This window comes from Accipiter gentilis, unplaced genomic scaffold (assembly GCF_929443795.1).
Source record: "Accipiter gentilis unplaced genomic scaffold, bAccGen1.1, whole genome shotgun sequence".
In the NCBI taxonomy this organism is placed as follows: domain Eukaryota; kingdom Metazoa; phylum Chordata; class Aves; order Accipitriformes; family Accipitridae; genus Astur; species Astur gentilis.
In genome coordinates this window covers 1-15183 of record NW_026060937.1, presented here as the reverse complement: position 1 = coordinate 15183, position 15183 = coordinate 1, and the positions used below count along the sequence as shown (strand labels likewise).

At 62.7% G+C, this 15183-nt stretch overlaps 1 protein-coding gene across 1 annotated transcript; it reads left to right on the top strand.

Moving 5' to 3' along the window:
- Positions 1 to 9: 9 nt before the first annotated feature.
- On the top strand, positions 10 to 13988 carry SCN1B (sodium voltage-gated channel beta subunit 1). The gene is made up of 5 exons (XM_049797358.1): positions 10 to 261; positions 2264 to 2430; positions 6835 to 7075; positions 9854 to 9989; positions 13822 to 13988. Exons 1-5 carry the CDS (start codon positions 219 to 221, stop codon positions 13886 to 13888), a joined length of 654 nt encoding a protein of 217 aa, XP_049653315.1. The 5' UTR covers positions 10 to 218; the 3' UTR covers positions 13889 to 13988.
- The last annotated feature ends 1195 nt before the right edge of the window (positions 13989 to 15183 follow it).

Here is a 15183-nt window from a genome sequence, read left to right as displayed (position 1 = left end):
AAAAAAAGACCCGAACCCGGGACGGAAAGACCCGAACCCGGCCCGAACTGCGGCGAACTCTGACGGAGAGACCCGAACCGGACCCGAACCCGGCCGAAGAGTTCCGAACCCCAACCGTACCCGTCCGGAAAGAGCCGAACCGAGGCCGAACCCACCCCCCCCCCCCCCTTCCCGAAAACAGCCGAACCTACCCGAACCCGGCCCGAACCGGGCCCGCCATGTTGTTCCCCGGCTTCTCCTTCCTCTTCGGCCTCCTCATGGGTGAGTGTGGACGGGACGGGACCCCCCCCAATGTCCCCTGACCCCCCCAGTGTCCCCTGACCCCCCCAAAGTGTCCCCTCACCCCCCCCAGTGTCCACTCACCCCCCCAATGTCCCCTGACCCCCCCAAAGTGTCCCCTGACCCCCCCAGTGTCCCCTGAACCCCCCAGTGTCCCCTGAACCCCTCAAAGTGTCCCCTCACCCCCCCAGTGTCACTTATTCCCCCCCAGTATTCCCTAACCCCCCCAAGTGCCACCTGACCCCCCCAAAGTGTCCCCTCACCCCCCCCTATGTCTTCTCACCCCCCCAAAGTGTCCCCTCACCCCCCCCAGTATCCGCTAACCCCCCCCAAGTGCCAACTGACTCCCCCCAAAGTGTCCCCTGTCCCCCAAAGTGTCCCCTCACCCCCCCATAATGTCCCCTGACCCCCCCAGTGTCATTTATTCCCCCCCCAGTGTCCCCTGTCCCCCCCAAGAGTCCCCTAACCCCCCCCAAAAGTGTCCCCTGTCACCCCCCCAGTGTCCCCTGTCCCCCCCATCCCCTGTGTCCCCCCCCAGTGTCCCCTAACCCCCCCCAAAGTGTCCCTTTACCCCCCAAAAGTGTCACCTCCCCCCCCAGTATCCTCTGTGTCCCCCCCCAGTGTCCCCTTACCCCCCCCAAAGTGTCCCTTTCCCCAAAAAAATTGTCACCTCCCCCCCTCGGTGTCCCCTCTCCCCCCCCCCACTGTCACCCCCCCCCCCCCCAGTGTCACCCAGTATCACATTCCCCCCCCCCCAGTGCCACCCCCGCTGTCCCCCTTTCCCGGCCCCTGTCACCTCTGCAGCGTCACCCTCCCCCCCCCCCCCCCCCGCCGTGTCACCTGTCTCTGCCGCAGTCCCTGTGCCACCCCCCCACTGTCACCGGTGGCCCCTGTCACCCCCCCCCAGTGTCACCGGTGTCCCCTGTCACCCTCCCCGCAGTGTCACCGGTGTCCCCTGTCACCCCCCCCACAGTGTCACCAGTGTCCCACATCCCCCTCAAGTGCCACCCCAGTGTCCCCTGTCACCCCCCCACTGTCACCGGTGGCCCCTGTCACCCCCCCCCACTGTCACCGGTGTCCCCTGTCACCCCCCCCACAGTGTCACCAGTGTCCCACATCCCCCTCAAGTGCCACCCCAGTGTCCCCTGTCACCCCCCCACTGTCACTGGTGGCCCTTGTCACCCCCCCCCACTGTCACCGGTGTCCCCTGTCACCCTCCCCACAGTGTCACCGGTGTCCCCTGTCACCCCCCCCACAGTGTCACCAGTGTCCCACATCCCCCTCAAGTGCCACCCCAGTGTCCCCTGTCACCCCCCCCACTGTCACCAGTGGCCCACATCCTCCCCAGTGTCACCAGTGTCTTCTGTCCCCCCCCCAGTGCCACCAATATCCCATCACCTCCCCCCAGTGTCACCAGTGTCCCCTGTCACCTCCCCACAGTGTCACCAGTGTCCCACATCCCCCCCAGTGTCACCAGTATCCCGTCATACCCCCCCCAAGTGTCCCCAGTGTCCCCTGTCCCCCCCAGTGTCACCACTGTCCTCTGTCACCCCCCCCACAGTGCCACCAGTGTCCCCTGTCCCACCCCCAGTGCCACCAGTATCCCATCATCCCCCCAGGTGCCACCAGTGGCCCCTGTCCCCCCCCCCCCAGTATCCCACATCCCCCCCAGTGCCACCCCAGTGTCCCCTGTCCCCCCCCCAGTGTCACCAGTGTCCCCTGCCCCCCCCAGAAGTGTCCCCAGTGTCCCCAGTCCCCCCCCAAGCACCACCCCAGTATCCCCCATCCCCAGTTTGAGGGGGGGACGGGACACGACACGGGACTGGGACTGCCCCAATATCCCCCCCCCCCCACACCTTTTCAATGGGAGCAATTTGGGGGTGATCCCACTTTTTTAGGGGGACCCCAAATTTTTTTTGGGGGGGTCCCCCCAGATTTGGGGGTGACCGCCCCCACGCACACTTCGTGTCCCCCCTCCCCACAGCCGGGGGGGCACGGGGGGGTTGCGTGGAGGTGGCTTCGGGGACGGAGGCGGTTTTGGGGGCCCCCTTCCGCCTGCTCTGCATCGCCTGCAAGCGCCGCAGCGAGACCACCGCCGAGGCCGAGAGCGAGTGGTTCTTCCGCCCCGAGGGGGCTCCCCATTTCCAGAAGGTACTGGGAGGCACTGGGAGGGCACTGGGGGGGGACTGGGAGGGAACTGGGAGGCGCTGGGAGGGGCTGGGAGGGTGGTAAGGGGGCGCTGGGATGGTTTAGGGGGCCGCTGAGGGGATCTGAGAGGCACTGGGAGGGCACTGGGTAGTACTGGGAGGGCACTGGGAGTACTGGGAGGGCGCTGGGAGGGTGGTAAGGGGGCGCTGGGAGGCGCTGGGATGGTTTAGGGGGGCACTGAGGGGCACTGGGGGGGGGACTGGGAGGGAACTGGGAGGCGCTGGGAGGGGCTGGGAGCGTGGTAAGGGGGTGCTGGGATGGTTTAGGGGGCCGCTGAGGGGATCTGAGAGGCACTGGGAGGGCACTGGGTAGTACTGGGAGGGCACTGGGAGTACTGGGAGGTCACTGGGAGGGGCTGGGAGGGTGGTAAGGGGGCGCTGGGAGGCGCTGGGATGGTTTAGGGGGGCACTGAGGGGCACTGGGAGGGAACTAGGGAGTACTGGGAGGGCACTGGGAAGTACTGGGAGGGCACTGAGGGAGTACTGGGGGGGAGTGGGAGTGATTGGAGGAGACTGGGAGGACATTAAGGGGTGCTGGGAGGCACTGGGAGGGCACTGGGATGGTTTAGGGGGGCACTGGGGGGCACTGGGAGGGAACTAGGGAGTACTGGGAGGGCACTGGGGGGCACTGGGAGGGCAGAGGGGGGGACTGGGAGTGATTGGAGGAGACTGGGAGGACATTAGGGGGTGCTGGGAGGCACTGGGAGGGCACTGGGATTGTTTAGGGGGGCACTGGGAGGGAACTAGGGAGTACTGGGAGGGCACTGGGGGGCACTGGGAGGGCAGAGGGGGGGACTGGGAGTGATTGGAGGAGACTGGGAGGACATTAGGGGGTGCTGGGAGGCACTGGGAGGATATTGGGGGGCACTGGGGGGGCACTGAGAGGCACTGGGGGTTTAGTGGGAGGCACTGGGGTGTACTGGGAGGGCACTGGGGTGTACTGGGAAGCACTGTCGGGGACTGGGAGGGCAGTAGCAGGGTGCTGGGAGGGACTGGGAGGCACTGGGAGGGCATTAGGGGAGTGCTGAGGAGGACTGGGGGTTACTGGGAGGGACTGGGGGGGGTGATTGGGGGGCACTGGGAGGGACTGGGGAGTACTGGGGGGCACTGGGGAAATACAGGGGAACACTGGGGGATACTGGGGAGGTACTGGGGAGATGCTGAGGGACACTGGGTGCTACTGGGGGATACTGGGAGGCACTGGGGGGGTACAGGGGTGTACTGAGGGGCACTGGGGGCTACTGGAGCAATACTGGGGGGTACTGGTGAGGTACTGGGAGACACTGGGGAGGTGCTAGGGGCACTGGGAGGCACTGGAGAGATACTGGGGAGATACTGGGGGCATACTGGGAGGCACTGGGAGGCATTGGTGGGTACTGGGAGGCCCTGAGGGTTACTGGAGAGGTACTGGAAGTCACTGGGGAGGTACTGGGAGGCCCTGAGAGTTACTGGAGATGTACTGGAAGTCACTGGGGAGGTACTGGGAGGCCCTGAGGGTTACTGGAGATGTACTGGAGGTCACTGGGGAGGTACTGGGAGGCCCTGAGGGTTACTGGAGAGGTACTGGAGGTCACTGGGGAGGTACTGGGAGGCCCTGAGGGTTACTGGAGAGGTACTGGAAGTCACTGGGGAGATACTGGGAGGCCCTGAGGGTTACTGGAGACGTACTGGAGGTCACTGGGGAGGTACTGGGAGGCCCTGAGGGTTACTGGAGACGTACTGGAGGTCACTGGGGAGGTACTGGGAGGCCCTGAGGGTTACTGGAGACGTACTGGAGGTCACTGGGGAGGTACTGGGAGGCCCTGAGGGTTACTGGAGACGTACTGGAGGTCACTGGGGAGGTACTGGGAGGCCCTGAGGGTTACTGGAGACGTACTGGAGGTCACTGGGGAGGTACTGGGAGGCCCTGAGGGTTACTGGAGACGTACTGGAGGTCACTGGGGAGGTACTGGGAGGCCCTGAGGGTTACTGGAGATGTACTGGAGGTCACTGGGGAGGTACTGGGAGGCCCTGAGGGTTACTGGAGAGGTACTGGAGGTCACTGGGGAGGTACTGGGAGGCCCTGAGGGTTACTGGAGAGGTACTGGAAGTCACTGGGGAGATACTGGGAGGCCCTGAGGGTTACTGGAGATGTACTGGAGGTCACTGGGGAGGTACTGGGAGGCCCTGAGGGTTACTGGAGATGTACTGGAGGTCACTGGGGAGGTACTGGGAGGCCCTGAGGGTTACTGGAGAGATACTGGTTGGTCTTAAGTGTTACTGGAAAGATACTGGGATGCCCTGAGGGTTACTGGTGAGGTACTGGGATGCCCTGAGGGTTACTGGTGAGGTACTGGGAGGTCCTGAGAGTTACTGGGGAGATACTGGGAGGCACTGAGGGTTACTGGAAAGGTACTGGGAGACACCGAGGCTTACTGGTGAGGTACTGGGAGACACTGCGGGTTACTGGCGAGATACTGGTCGGCCCTCAATGTTACTGGAAAGGTGCTGGTCGGCCCTGAGGGTTACTGGAAAGGTACTGGGAGACACCGACAGTTACTGGAAAGGTACTGGTCGGCCCCAAGGGCTACTGGAAAGGTACTGGGACACACTAAGGCTTACTGGTAAGGTACTGGTTGGCCTCGAGGGTTACTGGAAAAGTACTGGGAGACACTGAGGGTTACTGGTGAGGTACTGGGAGACACTGTGGGTTACTGGAGAGATACTGGTCAGCCCTAAATGTTACTGGTAAGGTACTGGTCGGCCCTGAGGGTTACTGGAAAGGTACTGGGAGACACTGCGGGTTACTGGGGAGATACTGGTTGGCCCTCAATGTTACTGGAAAGATAGTGGTCGGCCCCGAGGGTTACTGGAAAGGTACTGGTCGGCCCCAAGGGTTACTGGAAAGGTATTGGGAGACACTGAGGCTTACTGGTAAGGTACTGGTTGGCCCCGAGGGTTACTGGAAAGGTACTGGGAGACACTGCGGGTTACTGGGGAGGTACTGGGAGACACTGCGGGTTACTGGGGAGGTACTGGGAGACACTGCGGGTTACTGGGGAGGTACTGGGAGACACTGCGGGTTACTGGAAAGGTACTGGTCGGCCTCGAGGGTTACTGGAAAGGTACTGGGAGACACTGAGGCTTACTGGTAAGGTACTGGTTGTCCCCGAGGGTTGCTGTTAAGGTACTGGGAGACACTGAGGCTTACTGGTAAGGTACTGGTTGGCCCCGAGGGTTACTGGAAAGGTACTGGGAGACACTGCGGGTTACTGGGGAGGTACTGGGAGACACTGTGGGTTACTGAGGAGGTACTGGGAGACACTGCGGGTTACTGGGGAGGTACTGGGAGACACTGCAGGTTACTGGAAAGGTACTGGTCGGCCTCGAGGGTTACTGGAAAGGTACTGGTTGGCCCCGAGGGTTACTGGAAAGGTACTGGGAGGCACTGTGGGTTACTGGAAAGGTACTGGGTGGCCCCGAGGGTTACTGGAAAGGTACTGGGTGGCCCCAAGGGTTACTGGAAAGGTACTGGGAGACACTGAGGCTTACTGGTAAGGTACTGGTTGTCCCCGAGGGTTGCTGTTAAGGTACTGGGAGGCACTGCGGGTTACTGGAGAGATACTGGTCAGCCCTAAATGTTACTGGAAAGGTACTGGGAGACACTGAGGGTTACTGGAAAGGTACTGGGAGACACTGAGGCTTACTGGTAAGGTACTGGTTGGCCCCGAGGGTTCCTGGAAAGGTACTGGGAGACATTGTGGGTTACTGGGGAGGTACTGGGAGACACTGCGGGTTACTGGGGAGGTACTGGGAGACACTGCGGGTTACTGGGGAGGTACTGGGAGACACTGTGGGTTACTGGAAAGGTACTGGTCGGCCTCGAGGGTTACTGGAAAGGTACTGGGTGGCCCCGAGGGTTACTGGAAAGGTACTGGGAGACACTGAGGCTTACTGGTAAGGTACTGGTTGTCCCCGAGGGTTGCTGTTAAGGTACTGGGAGGCACTGCGGGTTACTGGAGAGATACTGGTCAGCCCTAAATGTTACTGGAAAGGTACTGGGAGACACTGAGGGTTACTGGAAAGGTACTGGGAGACACTGAGGCTTACTGGTAAGGTACTGGTTGGCCCCGAGGGTTCCTGGAAAGGTACTGGGAGACATTGTGGGTTACTGGGGAGGTACTGGGAGACACTGCGGGTTACTGGGGAGGTACTGGGAGACACTGCGGGTTACTGGGGAGGTACTGGTCGGCCCTCAGCGTTACTGGAAGGATACCGGTCGGCCCCGGGCGCGGCCGGGGTGCCGCCCCGCGCCTCCCGCGGGTCTGCGCCCGGTTCCCAGCGCCTTCCCGCCGCGTCCCCTTCCCAGATCCTGCACTACCACCCGGAGGAGGGCCAGTGGGTGGCCCCGGGCCCGTTCTCGGGGGTCCTGGCCTGGAACGGTTCGCGGGGGACGCGGGACCTGCAGGACCTTTCGGTGCGCCTGGAGGCCGTGGGGCGGCCCCACGCCGGCCTCTACGTCTGCCGCCTCCGCCGCAACCTCACCTTCGAGGGCTACGTCTACAGCCTGGCCCGCAACAAGACCCTGCGGCTGGCCGTCGTGGAGAGCGGTGGGCGGGGCTTGGGGGTGGGCGGGGCCTGGGGTGGGCGGGGCCGGGCTGGGTGGGGTCAGGGTGGGGCTGGGAGGGAGGGGAAGGGGGGAAGGGGATGGGGTAGAGGGGGTGAAAGGGGGTGAGGGGGCGTGGCTTGGGGCAGGGGCGGGGTTTGGGGTGGGTGGGGCTTGGGGTGGGGGCACGGAGGGGGCTGTAAAGCGGGGAAGGGGATGAGGGACGGGGAGTGGGAAGGGGGTGAGTGGGCGGGGTTTGTGGCAGGGGGCGGGGTTTGTGGCAGGGAGGGGAGTGGCTTGGGGTGGGGGCGTGGCTTGGGTGGGTGGGGCTGGGCTGGGTGGGGTCAGGGTGGGGCTGAGAGGGAGGGGAAGGGGGGAAGGGGATGGGGTAGAGGGGGTGAAAGGGGGTGAGGGGGCGTGGCTTGGGGCAGGGGTGGGGTTGGGGTGGGTGGGGCTTGGGGTGGGGGCGCAGAGGGGGCTGTAAAGCGGGGAAGGGGATGAGGGACGGGGGGTGGGAAGGGGGTGAGTGGGCGGGGTTTGTGGCAGGGAGGGGAGTGGCTTGGGGTGGGGGCGTGGCTTGGGTGGGTGGGGCTCAGGTGGGGTGGGAGGAGTTGGAAGGGGGGAAGGGGATAGGGAGGGGGATTGAGGGGGTGGGGGTTGGGGTAGGGGGCGTGGCTTGGGGCAGGGGCGGGGTTTGGGGTGGGTGGGGCTTGGGGTGGGGGCGCAGAGGGGGCTGTAAAGCGGGGAAGGGGATGAGGGACGGGGGGTGGGAAGGGGGTGAGTGGGCGGGGTTTGTGGCAGGAGGCGGGGTTTGTGGCAGGGAGGGGAGTGGCTTGGGGTGGGGGGCGTGGCTTGGGTGGGTGGGGCTGGGCTGGGTGGGGTCAGGGTGGGGCTGGGAGGGAGGGGAAGGGGGGAAGGGGATGGGGTAGAGGGGGTGAAAGGGGGTGAGGGGGCGTGGCTTGGGGCAGGGGCGGGGTTGGGGTGGGTGGGGCTTGGGGTGGGGGCGCAGAGGGGGCTGTAAAGCGGGGAAGGGGATGAGGGACGGGGGGTGGGAAGGGGGTGAGTGGGCGGGGTTTGTGGCAGGGAGGGGAGTGGCTTGGGGTGGGGGCGTGGCTTGGGTGGGTGGGGCTCAGGTGGGGTGGGAGGAGTTGGAAGGGGGGAAGGGGATAGGGAGGGGGATTGAGGGGGTGGGGGTTGGGGTAGGGGGCGTGGCTTGGGGCAGGGGCGGGGTTTGGGGTGGGTGGGGCTTGGGGTGGGGGCGCAGAGGGGGCTGTAAAGCGGGGAAGGGGATGAGGGACGGGGGGTGGGAAGGGGGTGAGTGGGCGGGGTTTGTGGCAGGAGGCGGGCTTTGTGGCAGGGAGGGGAGTGGCTTGGGGTGGGGGCGTGGCTTGGGTGGGTGGGGCTGGGCTGGGTGGGGTCAGGGTGGGGCTGGGAGGGAGGGGAAGGGGGGAAGGGGATGGGGTAGAGGGGGTGAAAGGGGGTGAGGGGGCGTGGCTTGGGGCAGGGAGGGGCGTGGCTTGGGGCAGGGGCGGGGTTTGGGGTGGGTGGGGCTTGGGGTGGGGGCACGGAGGGGGCTGTAAAGCGGGGAAGGGGATGAGGGACGGGGGGTGGGAAGGGGGTGAGTGGGCGGGGTTTGTGGCAGGAGGCGGGGTTTGTGGCAGGGAGGGGAGTGGCTTGGGGTGGGGGCGTGGCTTGGGTGGGTGGGGCTCAGGTGGGGGTGGGAGGAGTTGGAAGGGGGGAAGGGGATAGGGTGGGAGGCAGGGAGGGGGATTGAGGGGGGTGGGGTTTGGGGTAGGGGGCGTGGCTTGGGGCAGGGGCGGGGTTTGGGGTGGGTGGGGCTTGGGGTGGGGTCGGGAGGGGGCTGTAAAGCGGGGAAGGGGATGAGGGACAGGGGGTGGGAAGGGGGTGAGTGGGCGGGGTTTGTGGCAGGGAGGGGAGTGGCTTGGGGCGGGGGGCGTGGCTTGGGTAGGTGGGGGTGGGAGGAGTTGGAAGGGGGGAAGGGGATAGGGAGGGGGATTGAGGGGGTGGGGGTTGGGGCAGGGGGCGTGGCTTGGGGCAGGGGCGGGGTTTGGGGTGGGTGGGGCTTGAGGTGGGGGCGCGGAGGGGATGGGAAGGGGGGAAGGGGATGGGAAAGGGGGTGAGGGGGTGGGGCTTAGGGTGGGGGCGTGGCTAGGGGAGGGGCCTGGGAGGGGTGTGGTTTATCGGGCAGGGGTGAGGGTGTGGGGTGGTGGGAGAGAGGGATGGAGGGGGCGGGGTTAGGGCAGGGGGCGTGCCCTGGTGATGGGTGTGGCTAGGGAGGGGCTTGGGTGGTGGGAATGGGGTGAGGGGGCGGGGTTGAGTCCAGGGGGCGTGGCTTGGGACGAGAGGGGCGTGGCTTGGGGACTTGAGTGGGTACAGGGTTGCTTGGGGGTGGTGCTGGTGGGGGCGTGGCTTAGCAGTGGGCGTGGCTAGGGGATGGGCTTGTGGCATTAGAAGGCAGTGGGGTAAGGAGGTGGGTTGGAGGGGGCATGACTTAGCGGGGGGGGCGTGGCTTAGCCAGCAGGGGCGGGGCAGGCAGGAGCTCAGCTGGGGGGCGTGGGGGGGGGGCGGGGTTTATCCGCCGGTGGGCGGAGCCACCAGGAAAAAGCGTGCGGCGCGGTGGGCGTGCCCTGCCGCGAGTGGGAGGGGCCAGCGGTGGGGTTTGTTGTTTTATTTTTCTCTCTCTCTCTCTCTCTCTCTCTCTCTCTCTCTCTCTCTCTCCCCCCCCCGGGGCCGCGGGTTCGAATCCCCGTCGGGCCGACAGCCCGTCGCGACTTGGCGTCGATCGTGTCGGAGATCCTGATGTACGTCCTGATCGTGGTGCTCACCCTCTGGCTGGCCGCCGAGATGCTCTACTGCTACCGAAAAGTGGCGGCCGCCGCCCCGCCCCCGGACAGCGCGTGAGTTGGGCGGGGACGGGGCGGGGCTGGGGAGGGGCAATGTGAGGGGGGTTTGGGGGGGGAATGGGGGGGTATAGGGGGTGTAAATGGGGGGATATGGGGGGTGTAGGGGTGTGATAGGGGGGTATGGGGGAGATAGGGAGCAATAGGGGGTGCAAGAAGGGGGTAAAGGGGTGTAATGGGGGGTATGAGGGGGAGTAGGGGTGCAAAAAGGGGATAATAGGGAGGTATGGGGTGTGTAGGGGTGCAAGAAGGGGGTAAGGTGGTGTAATGGGGGGATATGGGGGGTATAGGGGTGTAAGAAGGGGGTATGGGGGAGATAGGGAGCAATAGGGGGTGCAAGAAGGGGGTAAAGTGGTGTAATAGGGGGGTATGGAGGGGAGGAGGGGTGCAAGAAGGGGGTAAGGTGGTGTAATAGGGGCGTGTGGGGGGGGAGTAGGGGTGCAAGAAGGGGGTAAAGTGGTGTAATAGGGGGGTATGGGGGTGCAAGAAGGGGGTATGGGGGTGTAATGGGGGGTATTGAGGGGAATAGGGGTGCAGGAAGGGGGTAAAGGGGTGTAATAGGGGGGTATGGGGGTGTAGGGGGTGCAAGAAGGGGGTATGGGGGGATAGAGAGCAATAGGGGGTGCAAGAAGGGGGTAAAGGGGTGTAATGGGGGGTATGAGGGGGGAGTAGGGGTGCAAAAAGGGGATAATAGGGAGGTATGGGGTGTGTAGGGGTGCAAGAAGGGGGTAAGGTGGTGTAATGGGGGGATATGGGGGGTATAGGGGTGTAAGAAGGGGGTATGGGGGAGATAGGGAGCAATAGGGGGTGCAAGAAGGGGGTATGGGGGTGTAATAGGGGGGTATGGAGGAGAATAGGGGTGCAAGAAGGGGGTAAGGTGGTGTAATAGGGGCGTGTGGGGGGGAGTAGGGGTGCAAGAAGGGGGTAAAGTGGTGTAATAGGGGGGTATGGAGGGGAATAGGGGTGCAAGAAGGGGGTAAGGTGGTGTAATAGGGGCGTGTGGGGGGGGAGTAGGGGTGCAAGAAGGGGGTAAAGTGGTGTAATAAGGGGGTATGGGGGGTGCAAGAAGGGGGTATGGGGGTGTAATGGGGGGTATCGAGGGGAATAGGGGTGCAAGAAGGGGGTAAAGGGGTGTAATAGGGGGGTATGGGGGTGTAGGGGTGCAAGAAGGGGGTATGGGGGAGATAGAGAGCAATAGGGGGTGCAAGAAGGGGGTAAAGGGGTGTAATGGGTATGAGGGGGAGTAGGGGTGCAAAAAGGGGATAATAGGGGGGTATGGGGTGTGTAGGGGTGCAAGAAGGGGGTAAGGTGGTGTAATGGGGGGATATGGGGGGTATAGGGGTGTAAGAAGGGGGTATGGGGGAGATAGGGAGCAATAGGGGGTGCAAGAAGGGGGTAAAGTGGTGTAATAGGGGGGTATGGAGGGGAGGAGGGGTGCAAGAAGGGGGTAAGGTGGTGTAATAGGGGCGTGTGGGGGGGAGTAGGGGTGCAAGAAGGGGGTAAAGTGGTGTAATAGGGGGGTATGGGGGTGCAAGAAGGGGGTATGGGGGTGTAATGGGGGGTATTGAGGGGAATAGGGGTGCAGGAAGGGGGTAAAGGGGTGTAATAGGGGGGTATGGGGGGTGTAGGGGTGCAAGAAGGGGGTATGGGGGGATAGAGAGCAATAGGGGGTGCAAGAAGGGGGTAAAGGGGTGTAATGGGGGGGTATGAGGGGGAGTAGGGGTGCAAAAAGGGGATAATAGGGAGGTATGGGGTGTGTAGGGGTGCAAGAAGGGGGTAAGGTGGTGTAATGGGGGGATATGGGGGGTATAGGGGTGTAAGAAGGGGGTATGGGGGAGATAGGGAGCAATAGGGGGTGCAAGAAGGGGGTATGGGGGTGTAATAGGGGGGTATGGGGGAGATAGGGAGCAATAGGGGTGCAAGAAGGGGGTAAGGTGGTGTAATAGGGGGCGTGTGGGGGGGGAGTAGGGGTGCAAGAAGGGGGTAAAGTGGTGTAATAGGGGGGTATGGAGGGGAATAGGGGTGCAAGAAGGGGGTAAGGTGGTGTAATAGGGGCGTGTGGGGGGGAGTAGGGGTGCAAGAAGGGGGGTAAAGTGGTGTAATAAGGGGGGTATGGGGGGTGCAAGAAGGGGGGTATGGGGGTGTAATGGGGGGTATTGAGGGGAATTGGGGTGCAACAAGGGGTAAAGGGGTGTAATAGGGGGGGTATGGGGGTGTAGGGGTGCAAGAAGGCGGTATGGGGGGATAGAGAGCAATAGGGGGTGCAAGAAGGGGGGTAAAGGGGTGTAATGGGTGGTATTGAGGGGAATAGGGATGCAACAAGGGGGTAAAGGGGTGTAATAGGGGGGTATGGGGGGAGTAAGGGTGCAAGAAGGGGGTAAAGGGGTGTAATAAGGAGGTATGGGGGGGATAGGGGTGCAAGAAGGGGGTAAAAGAGTTTAATAGGGGAGTATGGGGGGTGTAGGGGTGCAAGAAGGGGGTATAGGGGTGTAACAGGGGGGGTAAGGGGTTGTAGTAGGGGGATATGGGGGTGCAAGAAGGGGGTAAGGGGGTGTAATGGGGGGCATGGGGGGTGTAGGGGTGCAAGAAGGGGGGTAAAGAGGTGTAATAGGGGGGGTATGGAGGGGAATAGGGATGCAAGAAGGGGGTAAGGGGGTGTAATAGGGGGGTGTGGGGGGGGGGAGCAGGGGTGCAAGAAGGGGTTAAAGTGGTGTAATAAGGGTATGGGGGGTATGGGGGTGTAATGGGGGTATCGAGGGGAATAGGGGTGCCACAAGGGGGTAAAGGGGTGTAATAGGGGGGTATGGGGGTGTAGGGGTGTAAGAAGGGGGGTATGGGGGGGGATAGAGAGCAATAGGGGGTGCAAGAAGGGGGTAAAGTGGTGTAATAGGGGGTATGGAGGGGAATAGGGGTGCAAGAAGGGGGTAAGGTGGTGTAATAGGGGGGTATGGGGGGGAGTAGGGGTGCAAGAAGGGGGTAAAGTGGTGTAATAAGGGGGTATCAAGGGGAATAGGGATGCAACAAGGGGGTAAAGGGGTGTAATAGAGGGTATGGGGGGGAGTAAGGGTGCAAGAAGGGGGTAAAGGGGTGTAATAGGGGGGTATGGGAGTATAGAGGTGCAAGAAGGGGGTAAAAAGGTTTAATAGGGGAGTATGGGGGGTGTAGGGGTGCAAGAAGGGGGTATAGGGGTGTAACAGGGGGGTAAGGGGTTGTAGTAGGGGGATATGGGGATGCAAGAAGGGGGGTAAAGGGGTGTAATGGGGGGCATGGGGGGTGTAGGGGTGCAAGAAGGGGGGTAAAGTGGTGTAATAGGGGGGCATGGAGGGGAATAGGGGTGCAAGCAGGGGGTAAAGTGGTGTAATAGGGGGGTGTGGGGGGTGTAGGGGTGCAAGAAGGGGGTAAAGTGGTGTAATAGGGGGGTATGGAGGGTATGGAGGTGCAAGAAGGGGGTATGGGGGGATAGAGAGCAATAGGGGGTGCAAGAAGGGGGTAAAGGGGTGTAATGGGGTATGGGGGGGAGTATGGGTGCAAGAAGGGGGGTATGGGGGTGTAATGGGGACGTATGGGGGGGGAATAGGGGTGCAAGAAGGGGGTAAAGTGGTGTAATAGCGGGGTGTGGGGGGGAGTAGGGAATAAGAGGGTGCAATAGAGGGCTAAGGGGGTGCAAAAAAGGGGTAAATGGGTGTAATAGGGGGTTCTGGGGGGACAGGGGTGCAAGAAGAGGGTATGGGGGTGTAATGGGGGGTATGTGGGGTGTGGGGGTGTAAGAAGGGGTGCCGCTGGGTGCCCCCCCCCCCCCCCCCCCCCCCCATAACCCCCCTCCCCCCAGCTCGGAGTACCTGGCCATCACCTCGGAGAGCAAAGAGAACTGCGCCGGGGTGCAGGTGGCCGAATAGCACCCGGGGGTGCTACCTGCCCCCCCCCCAAAACGGCAATAAACCCCTCCCTCCGCAGGGGGGGGCACCCAGCACCCACATCTCACCCCCCACCCCCATCCAGCACCCAGCACCCCCCCACCAGCATCGCACCCAGGTAACACACACCCACCCCCCCCCCCTAAAACCTTACACCACCCCTTTTTTGGGGGGAGGGGGGGGACACACCCTGTCGTCCCACCCCCCCCCCCAAAAAAAATTACGTGGAGGGGGTGGGGGCCAAAAACAAAAAAAAAAAAACCTGGGCTCCGCCCCTTTGCATGGGCAAAAAAGGCTTCGGGGGTTTTTGGGGGAAAAAAACCCCGAAATGGGGCTGCTTGTGCACGAGGGGGCACAAAAAAAAAAATCCCCCTGCAACCACCCCCCCCCCCCCCGCAATTTTTGCAGGAGCGGTATGCAAATTAGGCGGTATGCAAATTGGGTATGCAAATTAGGCGGTATGCAAATTGGGTATGCAAATTAGGTGGTATGCAAATTAGGCGGTATGCAAATTGGCATGCAAATGAGCCAGCATGCCCGTTGAGGTTGAGGTGGGCGGGCGGAGGAGCGATATGCAAATGGATTATGCAAATGAAGCGCCCCCCAGCTCGCCACAGGGATATGCAAATGGACCGACCGCCCTGAGAGGGGCAGTATGCAAATGAAGGACGTGAATGGAGATGATATGCAAATGAGCCGGCCTGCAACGGGGCGGTACGCAAAGGAGCATGTGGCGGTATGCAAATGAAGGACGTGAATGGAGATGTTATGCAAATGAGCCGGCCTGCAACGGGGCGGTACGCAAAGGAGCACGTGGCGGTATGCAAATGAAGGACGTGAATGGAGATGTTATGCAAATGAGCCGGCCTGCAATGGAGCGGTATGCAAACGAGGGCACACGCGGTATGCAAACGATAGACGTGAATGGAGATGTTATGCAAATGAGCCGGCCTGCAACGGGACCGGTATGCAAAGGACATGCAAATGGACAGCGTGGGACCGCGCTATGCAAATGAGCAGCACGCTAACGAGCGATCGGCGGAACGGTGGCATGCAAATGAGCGGCGCGCGCGGGCGCCCGTGCGTGCAAAAAAAAAAAAAAAAATACAGGGATGCACGAGGCGATATGCAAATGAGGCGTATGCAGATGAGCCGTATGCAAACGAGGGACATGCAAAGGACATGCAAATGAACCCCGCCCCTCCCATCGCCTCCATGACGTCACTCCCCTTTGCCATTTGCGGTTGTTTTACCCCTAAAAAAAGTGAATCCCGGGT

Coding starts and splice junctions, on each gene's coding strand:
- SCN1B (XM_049797358.1), top strand. CDS start 219: ATGTTGTTCCCCGGCTTCTCCTTCCTCTTCGGCCTCCTCATGG. Junction 7,076..9,853: donor GCTGGCCGTCGTGGAGAGCG/GTGGGCGGGGCT, acceptor TCGGGCCGACAG/CCCGTCGCGACTTGGCGTCG. Junction 9,990..13,821: donor GCCCCGCCCCCGGACAGCGC/GTGAGTTGGGCG, acceptor CCCTCCCCCCAG/CTCGGAGTACCTGGCCATCA.